This window comes from Gavia stellata, chromosome 9 (assembly GCF_030936135.1).
Source record: "Gavia stellata isolate bGavSte3 chromosome 9, bGavSte3.hap2, whole genome shotgun sequence".
In the NCBI taxonomy this organism is placed as follows: Eukaryota; Metazoa; Chordata; class Aves; order Gaviiformes; family Gaviidae; genus Gavia; species Gavia stellata.
Window position 1 is genome coordinate 3,342,276 of NC_082602.1, and position 13,314 is coordinate 3,355,589.

At 41.6% G+C, this 13,314-nt stretch overlaps 1 protein-coding gene across 6 annotated transcripts in view; it reads left to right on the forward strand.

The window, feature by feature from the left end:
- Positions 1-6,407: 6,407 nt before the first annotated feature.
- The window catches only part of P4HA1 (prolyl 4-hydroxylase subunit alpha 1), a 29,348-nt gene continuing 22,441 nt past the window's right edge, over positions 6,408-13,314 (forward strand). For all 6 annotated transcript variants that reach the window (XM_059821038.1, XM_059821036.1, XM_059821037.1 and 3 more), the window contains exons 1-4: positions 6,408-6,520; positions 7,458-7,554; positions 9,179-9,330; positions 11,728-11,865. In XM_059821038.1, coding sequence (XP_059677021.1) covers positions 6,433-6,520; positions 7,458-7,554; positions 9,179-9,330; positions 11,728-11,865 — 475 coding nt within the window. In that variant the 5' untranslated portion in view covers positions 6,408-6,432. The remainder of the gene's footprint in view (positions 6,521-7,457; positions 7,555-9,178; positions 9,331-11,727; positions 11,866-13,314) is intronic.

Here is a 13,314-nt window from a genome sequence, read left to right on the forward strand (position 1 = left end):
AGGAAAAACTCCAACATGGAGTCTTGAGGGTGCTGTTGGACAAAGAGGAGATTCAAATGTCAGATATGCTCAGGGCAAATCTTCCAGTTTACCTGAAAAGCAGGATGATCTTAGAGGAAAGATACCTGTGGGTTACAGAGAAGGTATCGAAAGGATTGCCCAGCATTCAGTTTCACACATTTTTTTTTTCTGCTGAATTCAGTAAGAGGAGTTGCAGAGGTGCCCGAGTGCTTAAGTGTTCACCTACTTCAGATACTTAAAGATCCAGTGCTCAAGGTTTTAGTAAATGAAAGAAGCTATCGGTTACAACAAGTAATAAACGTTAAATGCAGGTTCTTACCATGCCAAAGACTATTTAGCTAAGCATGCAAAAAGTACTCTGGCAGGGGTGGAAAGTAAAGGTAGCGACTTCCCAGTTTGTTTGGGAAGCAGAGGCCTGCTTTTGGGGTAAGAGATGTTCTCTGTCGTACCGTTCTGCACCCATTACTACTTGTGGATCGTTGTTGGATACATTTGAACGTCTTGAATCATACTACAAAGCATTTGCTTTGACGTAGAGTGCTCTGCACTGCTGCTTAATTATGTGCTGACAGAACCAGTACTGACTTTTTTTTCTTTTCTTTTTTTTTTTTCCCCCTCCTGGGACTTAAACAGGAATATGCCTAAATCTTGCTGTGCTGAGAGTGTGAATTCTGCCATTTAAGTAGTGGTTGTGGCATAGGTAGGGGTATCTCTTGTAGCTGTTAATTCATTGAGAAGCTGAAGCAGCAGCACCATTTCATGAGCTGCTGTCCAGTGGCAGTGCTGTCCTAGGCAGTTCCTGGTCTGTGCTCTTCACACGGGCTGGTACAGCTGATAAACCGAATCAGGAATGAGCATACGGGGGGAAAATCGCTACCTCACCTCCCCGCAGAACATAGCTGGCGTGGATTAGTTCCCTTTGCTGATTCACTGCGTAGCCCTACACATGGTGGGTCATCTACTGGCGTGGCTGAGGTGGTGGTGTGGAGACAGGAGCTGCTGCAGAAACTTCGGCTGAACAACAGGGTTAATGTATGCATTAAGAGCTATGCATCCAGCCAGAAGAGAGAGCGGCTCTCTGCCCTGTAGAGATTTAAGCGTTGTTGCATAGTGAGTGGTTTTAAAATCGAGCTTTAAATGCTACGATTTTGAGTCGTGCACATAGATTCGAAGATACCCAGTGCAGTTTGAAAAACGTAAAGAATGGGTAAGGAGTTATACTGTGGAAGGAGTGAGGATAAATAGAAGTTTATGGGAGGAAAACTCTGCCTCCATGTTGGGATGGATATAGATAAGGAAACCTTTTTTTAAAAAGAAAGTGGTCCAAAACAATATACTTGTTGAAAAAAACACTTATTTCATAAATTCTGTCTGTTTAACTGAGGAAAGACTGTAAATAAAGTCTGTGCTCAAACAGCATCTTTGCTGTCACTGTGCTGTGTGTTTCTAAGGCAGCGTTCTTGCAGTAACTTCCGAATGACTTGCTGTTCCCCTCGAGGGGAGCAGCCTTTCTGCTACTGCAGAACCACCTGTGGGGCTACAATTCAGCCTAAAAGAGCTCTTATCTGTTACAATTTTTCAGCTGTTGATCATTAGGATTGCCCTGCTTTCTTTATAATCGCTCTTAATATCTGAAAACATTCTGTATATCTCTATAGATATTCTGCAAATCCTTGAGCAGAAGGATAAATAGAAAAATAGCCTCCTGCTTGTTGTGTCTAATAAGATAAGTGCTCCGCTCTATCACCAGCGTTCTTTGTCTTGGCTTAGAAAGTTAAAACAAGTGGGCTCTGAGACGGCTGTGTCCGTTCAGTCTCAGTCTGGAAGAAACCGAGGAAAAACTGGCTTCGGTTCCTTGGGTACAAATCTGTGTAGGAACATGCCTGTTCTATAGTAGGACTCGCCGATGTTGTCCTCAAGTTGGCAATAAATGATACTTAAAACACATCTCCTATTTGACTCTAAAATTGATTCTCATCTCTTACTAGATTGTTTTATTGCTTACATGTACATAAGACTACATGTGTTACAGCTTCGTCATTAAAAAGAAGCCTAAAACATGCCATGTTCTTTTGTTAGCAGCAAGTCTAGAAAAATCTTTCTTCTCTCACTGCTTGGATCTTCATTTTAAAACAGCCTTTAAATATAACATGCTAGAGAACTCGGAACTGGATTCTACTATTTCTGTCCTGTGAGACTGTTAAGCAATGATGACAGCTAAGTGTTCTTGGTACTTAGTACTTACTTACTCTGGGAAAGTTCTTTTCCTTTTGAGTAGTGTTTCTGTCACATCATGTCATGAGAGTCTAACTCGAGTTGTCCTTGAGACAGGAGAGGTTTAGTGCAGTGAGCAGCTCTCATTTCTGGTGCTGTCCTCTTCCCCGCGCCCCCACCCCCCAGCTCAGTTTAACTGATTTTTATTTTTCTTTTACATACGGTGGGATACAGTAAGGATTGCTAGAGTGGACTAGTATTTAAATCAGAAGTTGAGGATCTTGGTGGTACAGTTTTTGATTCCTGGCCTTGCAGCAGACTTAATTTTGAGTAGGTCACTTATTTCTTGCCTAAATAAAGAAGCTGTTTTGGAATTAAAATAGAGCGATTCCAGAATAATTCCATGTTAAAGTACACGCTCAGTTTCAATTTTCTGTCTTGTTTTCTGGATCCCGGTAAGCACCTGGGAGCTTGGAATTGGCAGTGAGGAGACTTGTATAACAAGCATCTTCAGATAAATGCTTCAGTCTTTGGTCACCAATTAGCGTGGCCTTGATTGTTGTGAGGTTATCTCCCTCTCTGTAGTCTGTCTTAACTTCAATTTTACTTCTGCTTGCGTGGGTGCTACGTGCACGTCCACTCTCCTATGACTCTTGCAGGTTGTTTCTACTTGTAGAGCAGAGCTGAACTCTTTAAAAGTCCTCAAAAAACGCGCCTCTAAGTTTTGTCTTTGAAATGGCATTTGTTGTGTGTCCCTACTGGTCAGGGAATCCTGTGCTGCGCTTGGCAGTATCGTTCATCTAATTGCTGCTTTGTTTTACTTGTATCTACACGTTTGTTTGTTCTTTGCGATTTTTTCTCCATTCGTGTTTTTTTTTTCTGCTCTGCCATGTTTTACTGTTTCAAAACTTAGCAAATGTACTTCTTACGGGAAAGGGGGAAAGCTCCTGTGTTAAAGCTGTCAGCTGGGCTCTCGCTTCTGTATGTGGGTAGTGGATTCCCTCCTCTCGGAGATGCTCAGCTGCCATCTTCGTGTTTGCCTGAGGGACACGGCTGAGGAGGAGAGTCAGACTGACAGGAGTAATGTAGGGAGGATTTTCATCTTGTTTTACTTCGTGTCACTGACAGGAAGAAATTAAGCCTACTTATTTGGCAGCTCAGGCGTCTAAGATGTTTCCAGCATCTATCTTAACCGAGCTTTATTTTCTTTGATTTGGGAACCTGTAGCTGATCCTTCTGCAGTAGTTTTGAAAGCTGTGCTACTTAGCAACTGCTGTTAGGGCAGTGAAAGCTTGGCTGGCCGCTGCCTTGGGCTCTGTTTCCAGCTCTCTGAATTCCGTCTGGGAGGGAAGTAATCTTGGGTGGCTGAAAGCTATTACGGGAGTCTGAGTCCTTGCAAATGACAGAAAATCTGGAGACTGTGAAAGGAAAGAAAAATGAAGTTGGATGTGACCTCTGGACATCATCTAGCCTAACCTCCTGTTTGAAGCTGGGTGAGCTTGGAGGTTAGGTTAGGCTGCCCATGGGCTTGTCCCATTTAGTTTTGAAATTACGCCAAGAATGGGAAATCCAGTTTCTCTGGGCAACCTCTTCTAGTGCCTAACTGCTGTCACTGTGAGAAACTTTTTCTTTATACCTTTTTAGAACTTCCCTTGTTGCGATTTGCGACCGTTGCCATTCACTGTCTGCTGTATACCTGTGAAGGTATGAGGAGGGAATAGGGTTGCAGCTGTGTTCGGAGGCAGCCCGGTATTGGAGCAGGCTGGAAAGGCAGGTAGAGAAGAGGAAAAACTGTTTCCGAGGCATGCTACTCAGGCTTTAAGGCATCATTCTATTGTGCGAGGTGGAAGACTGTCACCAAGAGCCGTAGGTGGAGAGGAGATAGTGTTTTCATCACCTTTTGGGGGTTTTTTTTGTTTGTATTTTAGAAAGGTTTCATATTGATTAATAGTAAAAAGTAAACTTTCTGAAACTTTCCTTGTGTTTCACTGAGTGCAGTAAACAAACAGCTTCTGAGTATTGATAATGTTAGCAAATATTTATTGTGTAGTAGAACTGTTTGTACTTTGTAATTGATTCACAGATGTATTAGCTTGAGTGCTGAACGAGCAGGAGGTACTTGGCTTTCTGCAGACCAAAATACGAATTGAGCAGTGTTTTTAACAGGAGTGCAGGTACACATCAGTGTCTCTGAGCGTGTGGATACAGCTTCTTTTAAGTAGAGTGAAATTTGCCAGCAAGCAAACTTGCTTCCAGGTGCGACCCATCAATTTACAGCAATTACTCAATTGGAGCTCTTGTTTAATGAGACTGGCGTTAGCCACAGAAGAGGGAGGTACGGTTGTATAGATGTTGCCACGATCCCTGGTTTATGCTGAAAACTAGGTAAGTGTTACAGGCTGGCTGTGGAGGGTTGTGTATTTGTTCATTGTGTTCAGGGCTGGAGTTTCACAAACGGATTAAACCTGTGCTGCTGCCAGAAACAACAATTTTGTCTTCCTTGCTGTCTTTGGCTGCCAGTTCCTGCCTCCAAATTGCCCTCTTGTACTGGCATGGATGTTACATGGCTACACAGTGAACTGTATCAGAACTGAACCAGGGTGAAATGAGCCTTTGGGGGGGATTTTTTTTTGATTAGTTATGTTTGAAATAGTCTGATTTAGCTTGTTGCCTGGCTGCCTGTGGCAGGGAGGAGGTGAGGAATGCTGCAGTGGACAGCAGGGCTGGTTTAGAGCATTGCTGAGACAGAGGCGCCTGACTCAGCTGGGGAAAAAGCAGGACTCCAGGCTTCCCTCTCCAAATTTTCACTTTACAACTTACTTTCTGCCAGTGAATGTGTCAGAATGTTTCAGCCTTTCAATTTTGGTTGTGCAGATCTCAGATGATTTACAAGAATTGGAGGCTGTGCTGCTTTTCTAGGCTCGTATGAGTTCCCTGTTGTTCCTGTTGGTGCCAGTGAAACTGTGCTTGTCCAGACCACGAGGCAGTCCACAGAGTCAGTAAATCTAAACCTGAGTACTGCTCTTTCTGCAGTGCTAGAGGTGGAAAGGAAAGGAGGGAACTGCTTCCTGACCCTTCAGGTGCAATGTCAGGAGAGATCCTGTACCCCGAGTCAAGGGAACGTTTCCTGTTAATACCTCCACTTCTGGCTGGGGTGATTTTTCTTTGGGTGTGACTTTTGTACTTTCCTGATTTTGTTTACACCTTGAGTGAATGGCACACTGGATTTTTTGTTGTTTGCTACCAGTACTGTCAACTCAATTAAAAGCATATTGCTTTCTTCCCTAAATAGGACGAGCCACTTTGTAGCTGGACTTGCTTTGTGATGTTTCTTTTTTCTCTTTTTTTTTTTTAACTTCATTAGTTGTCTTGCCATTGGAAGAGTTGTAAAACAGTTTCTGTTAGTGCATGCGGTTTTAATTTTTCTGACCAGATACAATACATGAGGGTTTAAGCTTTTGTGTTTGGAAAAAAGTAAATCTTGTGAATTCCAAGACAGCATAATTACTTTTAAAGTGTGCAGTAGCGAGGAAATCCTAGTCTGTTGAAAGGGTTGAGGATCTTGAAAGGCTGAGAGCTTGGCAGCTGTTTGTGGGAGAAAGCGCTGCCTGTGAGCCTGCCGTGGACTTACCCAGGGACTAGCTATGAACCAGCCGGCAGAGAAGCCTTTTCTGTCGGGTGTGGAGGCTGGCTCCCTGATGGTGGCAGCTGAAGAGCTGGAGCATGCAAATAACTGGCTCTGTGGACTGGTTGTATAGGGTTTTCATTTAGACCTGTTCCACGGGCATCTTTTTGACTGATCAAAGGAAATACTTTTTTTTTTTCATTGGGTAGATGAACTTGATAAGATACATCTTAGCTTGGTATTAAGGTTTTTTCAGTGTTTGGTCTTGGGTGTTTTGGTACTTTTTGTGAAGCAGCTCTATCTGCAGTGTGTCTTAGATGGCAAAAAGATGTCTCCAGTCTATTCTTTCTTCTCTTACCACACAAAAGTATAAGGAAGTCTGCAGAAGGGCCTCAGTCCTCTGTGAAAGCTGCTCAAGCTTATCAAGATTCTGCTACCTCAAGAACAAGTGGCAGCCCCAAGAGAATAAGCTGGCTCTTTTGAAGGCAGATTCAACTCTCTGGTGAATAGGGATGTTTCACCTAGTTCGTGTTTCTTTCGTAGGTACGTGGTGAGGTGACAGCTATTGAACTATGGCATTCAACAAGATTTGGTGTACCGTAGCCCTTGGACTTCTGCTGCCTTTTTCTTACGCCCATACGGACTTCTTCACTTCCATTGGTGAGACATGCTTTGGTGTATAATGCTGCATAGCCGAAAGAATTTCTTGACGGCTCTCAAAACTGATTCTGCAATGATCTGTTAATGGCATGCAAGGCTTTAATCGGTACAGAACTTAATCAGTACTGAACTAAATCCACTTACAAGTTCTTACGACCTTATTGACTTCTTTTTTTGGGGAGAAACAGGCTTTGAGTTAAGTCAGTCCAGTTAGCGTAATGACCCAGGCTAGGCTTTGTATTCCTTATGTATTCTTAGAGGTATGGACTTTTAAACAAAACTTTGGTGTGGACTGTTGCACACATACAGAAGCAAGCAGAAGAGCTGCTGAGGGTAAATAATGATACCAGAATGTCAGCTTACTCTCTCTTGGGTTCTGATGGCCGGTGACACAGCTGAAGATGTGGACTGCATCACTTCATGATGAACCAGTTCAGCTGCCTCCTTGCAGGAAATGAAACTATTATTAATTAATAACAGAGTCTGTTAGGAGACCTATTGAAATCATGCAAGTAATCTTAAAAATAAACCACTAGATTAGTATTGTATATCAAACATGAAGTCTTTGTATATTTCTGTAGCTTTGTCTTTATTTGCTCTACATTACATATGCTTGGATGAAAGATTACTCTTGTTGCAACCTACTTCCTTTTCCAAATGAATCCTAAATTAGTTCTAATAATAAATATGTGGTATTACGTTAACTTCCATGGCAACAAGCTTGGTCCAACATGGGATTGTCTCCTTCAAAAAAAAAAATAAAAGGCAAGAAGCTTTACTCAAATGCCTCTTCAGGATTATTTAAACAAATGCAGAAGGACTTTGGGGAAGAAAGAGTTGAAGAGAGGAAGAGTTGAATGAGAGGAAGAATGCCTCTAATTCTCAGTTCTCAGTTTTTTTGTTTCTCCTTCTCTAACCAAACTCATTTGTTTTCTAGGTCATATGACAGACTTAATTAATACAGAGAAGGATCTGGTAGTGTCACTGAAAGATTACATCAAGGCAGAAGAAAGCAAGCTGGAACAGATCAAAAAGTAAGCAGCTTGTTTCATAATGCTAATAGATAATAATTTGAGTCCACCCTTATAAAGTGCTTCTCAAGGCTGATTAAATTTGTGGAATTTTTCCCCTGAGGCAAAGCTTAAACTAGCAGTTTTTGCTGGGTTTTTGTCCTAAGTTATTATCTCTGAGCCATTGGTTTGTTTGATTCAGCTTTCTAATGATGAAATCTAATCAACCCGCTTTCTGTATGATACCTTCACTTTAGGACTCCTGCTTGCATGTAATTCCCAAGGGGATATAGTTCTTTGAATGACAGTCTGCTTAGTGGAAAGTAAAACCCAAGAAGTCGCCAAATGAGCGTTAGAAGGACTGTAATGATAGACTAGATGTAAAAGCTCTAAAAAGTGTTGCTGTGGCCGTATTGCTCATGAGTGGCTAACCAATGAATAGTAATAGCACCCTACAAGAGCAGAGTCTCTTTCTACGTGCTATGTTTAGATTTAAAAGTAAAATAAAGCAAAATAAAACTTCTTTACTGGTTTTAAAAATAACAAGAGACCTGACTGTTGCCATTACTATGTTGCTGTGCTCTATAGGTGTGCAGAGCCCAATATGTCAGATTTTATCAGAGCTAGAAATAAAAATTTTTGTATCACTGAACAGGATGGTTTCCTGGCTTTCAGAAATGTGTGTAAATCCCTCATGAGGATGTTTAAAACAGAGTTCCCTCTAGGCTACAGATTTTCTATTTGCTTTATATCGGTGTTGATGTGGGGTGTGGCTTTTTTAACGTTAATTAATTCTGTTTTCAGGATGTTGTTACATGTCTTCGTGTTCTAGATCTGCATTGTTTCAGATAGAGAGGGGAAGCTTGGTTGTTTTGCAGACACGTAGTAGCGTAGCGCTGGTGCTTATAGCATGACTGATGTGCTTCCTGACTTGAGGCTGGAACAGACTCCCTGGGTGTTTGCATTAAAACGATAGATGAACAACAGTAGTTGCTGAAAGGTTTGCTTGTTTCAGAGTGCGTTGGAGTTGTGAATGGCTTACGGCACTGACAGTGTTAGAGAGGTTTGCAGAGTCAGAGCTGTGGCACCAGAACGTTGACCTGGGCTCCTCATTTGGGAGCGTGACAACACATTTCTTAATACAAGCTTACAGTATGGAAGGCAGTTTTGTGGTGGGAGGCAAGGGGCTTACGGTCGATTTAAGAGTGTGTGTCTAAATGAAAAATAATTTGAGACAAGCATTGAACTACCTTTATTGTAAACTTTAGAAAAAAGAGCATTTAAAAATAAAATATGAAAAATGTGAGTAAAGCTTTGGTTTTGATTTGTCCTGCATGAAAACTCATAACGGAACTGCTGGCATACTGCAGTTGGTATTTGTAGGAAGGAGTTCGTTCAGCAGTGTTCCAACAAAGAACACAAGAGCAACACAAAATTTAGGATGCAGCCAAGGAGGAAGATTTTTTTTTTTTTTAAAAAAAGCCCCTTTTGTTCTTCTGCAAGAGCTTTATATATAGATAATGTAAAAGCTTGCAATTTGTGTTGGGTTTTTTTATTAGTGAAGACTGTTGAGTAGCTTCAAATCGGTTTTATAATGCATTGGCAGACTTTTAGAAGAGACTTTAATGAATGTATATTTTTGCTATAGATGGGCAGAGAAATTGGATCAGCTGACAGATACTGCTACAAAAGACCCAGAGGGGTTTTTGGGACATCCTGTAAATGCATTTAAGTTGATGAAGCGGCTGAACACAGAGTGGGGTGAGCTGGAGAGCCTGGTTCTGAAGGACATGTCAGATGGTAAGTGTGCCTGTAGTAAGAACAAGGATCACGTTATAATTGCATTTACTTGACTATGTCTTTCACATGTCATGGTTTGAATTAGATTTGTAAGTCTGCTTTTGAGGTGCCTTCATAAAAAATAATCCTAGAAGACCTGCCATTTCGCTGTCCGCATGCTATAATTCAAGCTTTACAAAAATTTAGGAAAACCGTCATGTTTAAACTGAATAATCTCCTTGGATGCTTTAAATTTTGCAAGGGATCAGGGCGTGCTTCATGTACTCTCCCGCTTTTTGCAAACTAGTATTTTAGGAAATTTCATCTCTCAGTGTGATGACTCCATTGAACAGAAAAAAAGGAAAAAAACTCTTCCGAGTGCAAGACATGTGGGGCTGTCTTTGAGTATTGTCAAGCGCTGTTGCTGCCAATATGCCCAGTGTTAAGGTGTGATGGTTCAAAACCTGAACGTTGGCAGAGACTGAGCATTTGTGGAACTGATCTGAACTAGTGTAGTAAACACTTTGCTGCCTCTTCTCCTCTGCAAGGGCGGAAGCTCTTCAGTAGGGAACACAGCACAAAAAAGTTGACTGTGAAAGAGACTTTTAGCAGCAAGGAAGCCAGGATGATTATATTTGACCTGTGAGAATCTGTCTCAACAACTAACTAACACCAGGTGTAGGTTTGTAGTAAGAAATTATAAAAAAGTGGAGCTTTCAAAAAAAGACCTAGGGTTAGTCTCTGATAAGGATTCAGCACATTCAGCTTCCCGCTTTTTCCTGTGAGTGACTGAATGTGCCATCAGAAAAAGTTCTTCACCTGCTAGCCACAAATCTGGACCAGTGCATCTTAAGCCCTTCTTCTGAATGGGAAAAGAAAAAAAAAAAAAGGAGTGGACTGTTTTGTTTTAAGAGAATTGTCAGAAAAAGGGAAAATACTGGGGGAAGCATAATGTAGTAAAGAATGGATGGCAGGGAGTGAAAGGATATGGTATCTTTTTAAAGCAGGAACACCTTTCCATAAACCGATAGCATTAATCAGGTCTGAATAGTTAAAAAGGACTACCGAAGCATGGCAAAAATGACAAATTTGGCCAGTTTGTTATTTTTTGGATGGTTTTGCAGTTGCGTGTTGCATACTATGCTTTGTCTGGTCTTGGTTGTGCTGCTTAGTTTTCTACTGGTGGATATTAGATGAACTTAAACATCATGTTGGCACTGTCCTTAGTTACCACTGCAAAGCTTGGTCTGCCTCTGGATCTTGGGACAAAAGAGTTTGTTCAGTAGAAGAGTTACTTTTCTGAAAATGCCAGAGTGGCTGTCAGTTCGTTCACACCGAGGTCCTCACGGTGGACTTTGTGGTGGCTTTTGGTGGCTGCGTGTACCAGGATGCTGGTTCTGCCCTCCGGGCTTCCTAGAGTTCTGTCTCCCTCGTCAGTGCAAACAGCCCACCAGCCTCTTGACTGTGCAGAAGCAGAAGGGGAAAAATAGCGTCAGTTCTCCCACTGGAGAGAGGATAATGCGCTAGCTCTACAGGAGGGCCCTTCAAGTAACAGCAACGGCAGTGGTTGTGTGTGTGTGTGTTCACCAGAGAGGAGTAGGAGCCTTTCATGACAGGGGAGGTGATGACATGTGACTCTAATGACTGGGGAACAGTTCCTAGAGAGAATATTTTTTTACTTTATAGAACCTGCTTGTCTTCTGTTCCATAAACGTCACCCTAGTGCTGCGTTAAAAAGCTTCCAAGTTTTTCTTTTTGATTATTCCTTTGCTTTCCCAAATGCTAACGTTTCAGCAAGCGTCTTCAGTTCAGTTCAGAGTTTTGTGAAGATGGACCTCAAGAAACCTTTTTTAACTTTGTGTGTTTCCCAGGTTTCTATGTAAATACATTAATGCCCAACTCCACAGAAAGCGGTTAGGTTCATAGGGGCTGCTTAGTTGCCTGAAAGTCTTGTCAAAAGCTGTTTGCGGGTAGACATCAGCATTTTTGGTTTTTGTCTTTTTATTGACCAGCTTTAATCTTTACACTGCTATTCTTAGCGCTGTTTGTTTTTTCCCTTTTCTAAATTATTTGTAAATTCCGTGTTACTAAATGAAAAGCCTTTTGGAAGGTAGATTGAGCGGAATGGTTCCAAAAACTACCAATATATTATCTGTAACGTTCTCCACGTGGGGGTGGTCTTTTTGTTGTATGTAACTTTTTCTTTTTAACCTGTTAAGACAAAAGAGTTTCTGCATGAAACCAAATGGGTACTCCTGTCCTTTCGAAACAAGCTTACAGCCTTTGTTGGTGCTCTTCCTGACTTATTAATGGCCTTTCCTGAAATGTTAGCTTTCCCCGGAGTAGGGAGTCATTTCACGCATAGAGTTTATAGAATTCCTGGGACAAACGAGGCCAAGTGTTTCCCTGTCTTCCTAGGCTTTATCTCCAACATGACTATCCAGCGGCAGTTTTTCCCAAATGACGAAGATCAGACTGGTGCAGCAAAAGCCCTCTTGCGGCTTCAAGACACGTATAATTTGGACACAGACACACTCTCAAGAGGGAATCTTCCAGGTAAGAGTCATCGATGTTATTTTCAGAAGATGCTGAGAACTTTTACTAAATGTCCTGATTACAAATCATTTGACTCTGTTCCATCTTGTTTAACTGCATAGTGTGAAGGTAACAACAGGAAAACATTTGAGCTAGCTAACTTTATGAAAAGTGGTGTGATGTGGGTTGTTGAACGTAGGCTGACGTAGGTATCGGTTTTAATTCTGCCACACCTCGAGAGAGAGGAACCTGTTGCTTCAGGCTGTGCCGATGCAGAGGAACCCAGGAAGAGCTGACCCGCTCCGCCATACTGTCGGGTCTGTTGCTGTGGTGGTTCTGTTGGAAACATCTGCTTGGCTTCCCTGCCTGGTGTGGGCTTTCTTCTGCCAGCACGCTGCCCAAGTGCATGCGGAGAAAATGCACTGCACAGAACGCAAGTTTCTTTCTGAATTGAGACTCTCCTTTGCCCTGTCGTTCTCCTCACTTGCATGCTGATTTTCTGCTTGTGCTAAACTTGAAAATTTCTTTTTAGTTGAAGTCTGCATCTTTCTTCTAGTTATGGTAAGATAATTTAGTGTTAATAGTTTTTAATAAAAAAATCAATAGCGACAAAGTCTTGCCTGGGTGAGGATTTTCCTTGTGTTGAAGTAGTTGTGTGCACCAGTAGATACCTAGCTTTATTGCCCAATGTAATGCATTTTAACAAAACAGTTCTATCATTTATTATCCCCTTCCCTCTCGCTGATAAGATGGACCTTTCACATTAGGAGTGACTGAAGTTTCTTTGAGCTTAAACTTCACGGAATGTATAAACTGAAAAACAAAAGACAGAGCGCTTACGCAGACTTGAGCTTATGTGGCATTATCTGAGGTAATCTTTAATAGGTTTATGTGCAGGAGAAGACAGGCTTCTTTCTTGTTAGAAGACTCTTTCTCTGCTGAGTTTTCCTTGTTTCCTCTGTTTGAAAATAGTACTGTGCCAGCTGGCAAAAAAATGAACTCTGTACAATCCATCTGTGTTTTTGCAAGCACTCGTTGTGGTCAGATGCCTAATAAAATTAAGGCTAATTGGCTTTGTATGTTATGATGTATAACCTTGCTTTTGGATTTAGTTCAAGACTATTTCAAAGACCTACAGATTCATTCTAATACAATAAGCACTTCGTTACTGTTTTCTTAAAACAGCACAAAAATACAAGATAAAGTGCTTTGGGTGGACTGTAGTTTATTGCTTCTTTTGAAGCAATAAGCTGTCCAGACCGTGTGTAACGAAGTGTAATTGCAGAACCCCAAAGTTCTAAAGCATAGAAGAGAATAGGTTGGTCTCTTCAGAGCTCCAGAGAGGAACATCCCACATGATCGCTTGTCTGTGCTCCTTGTCTTTCTTCCCAGGGAATTTCTGTTTGGCCAGCTCGCCAAGCTTTGATCAGAGTCTTAACTACTGTCATATTGCTTATTAATCCTCTTTCC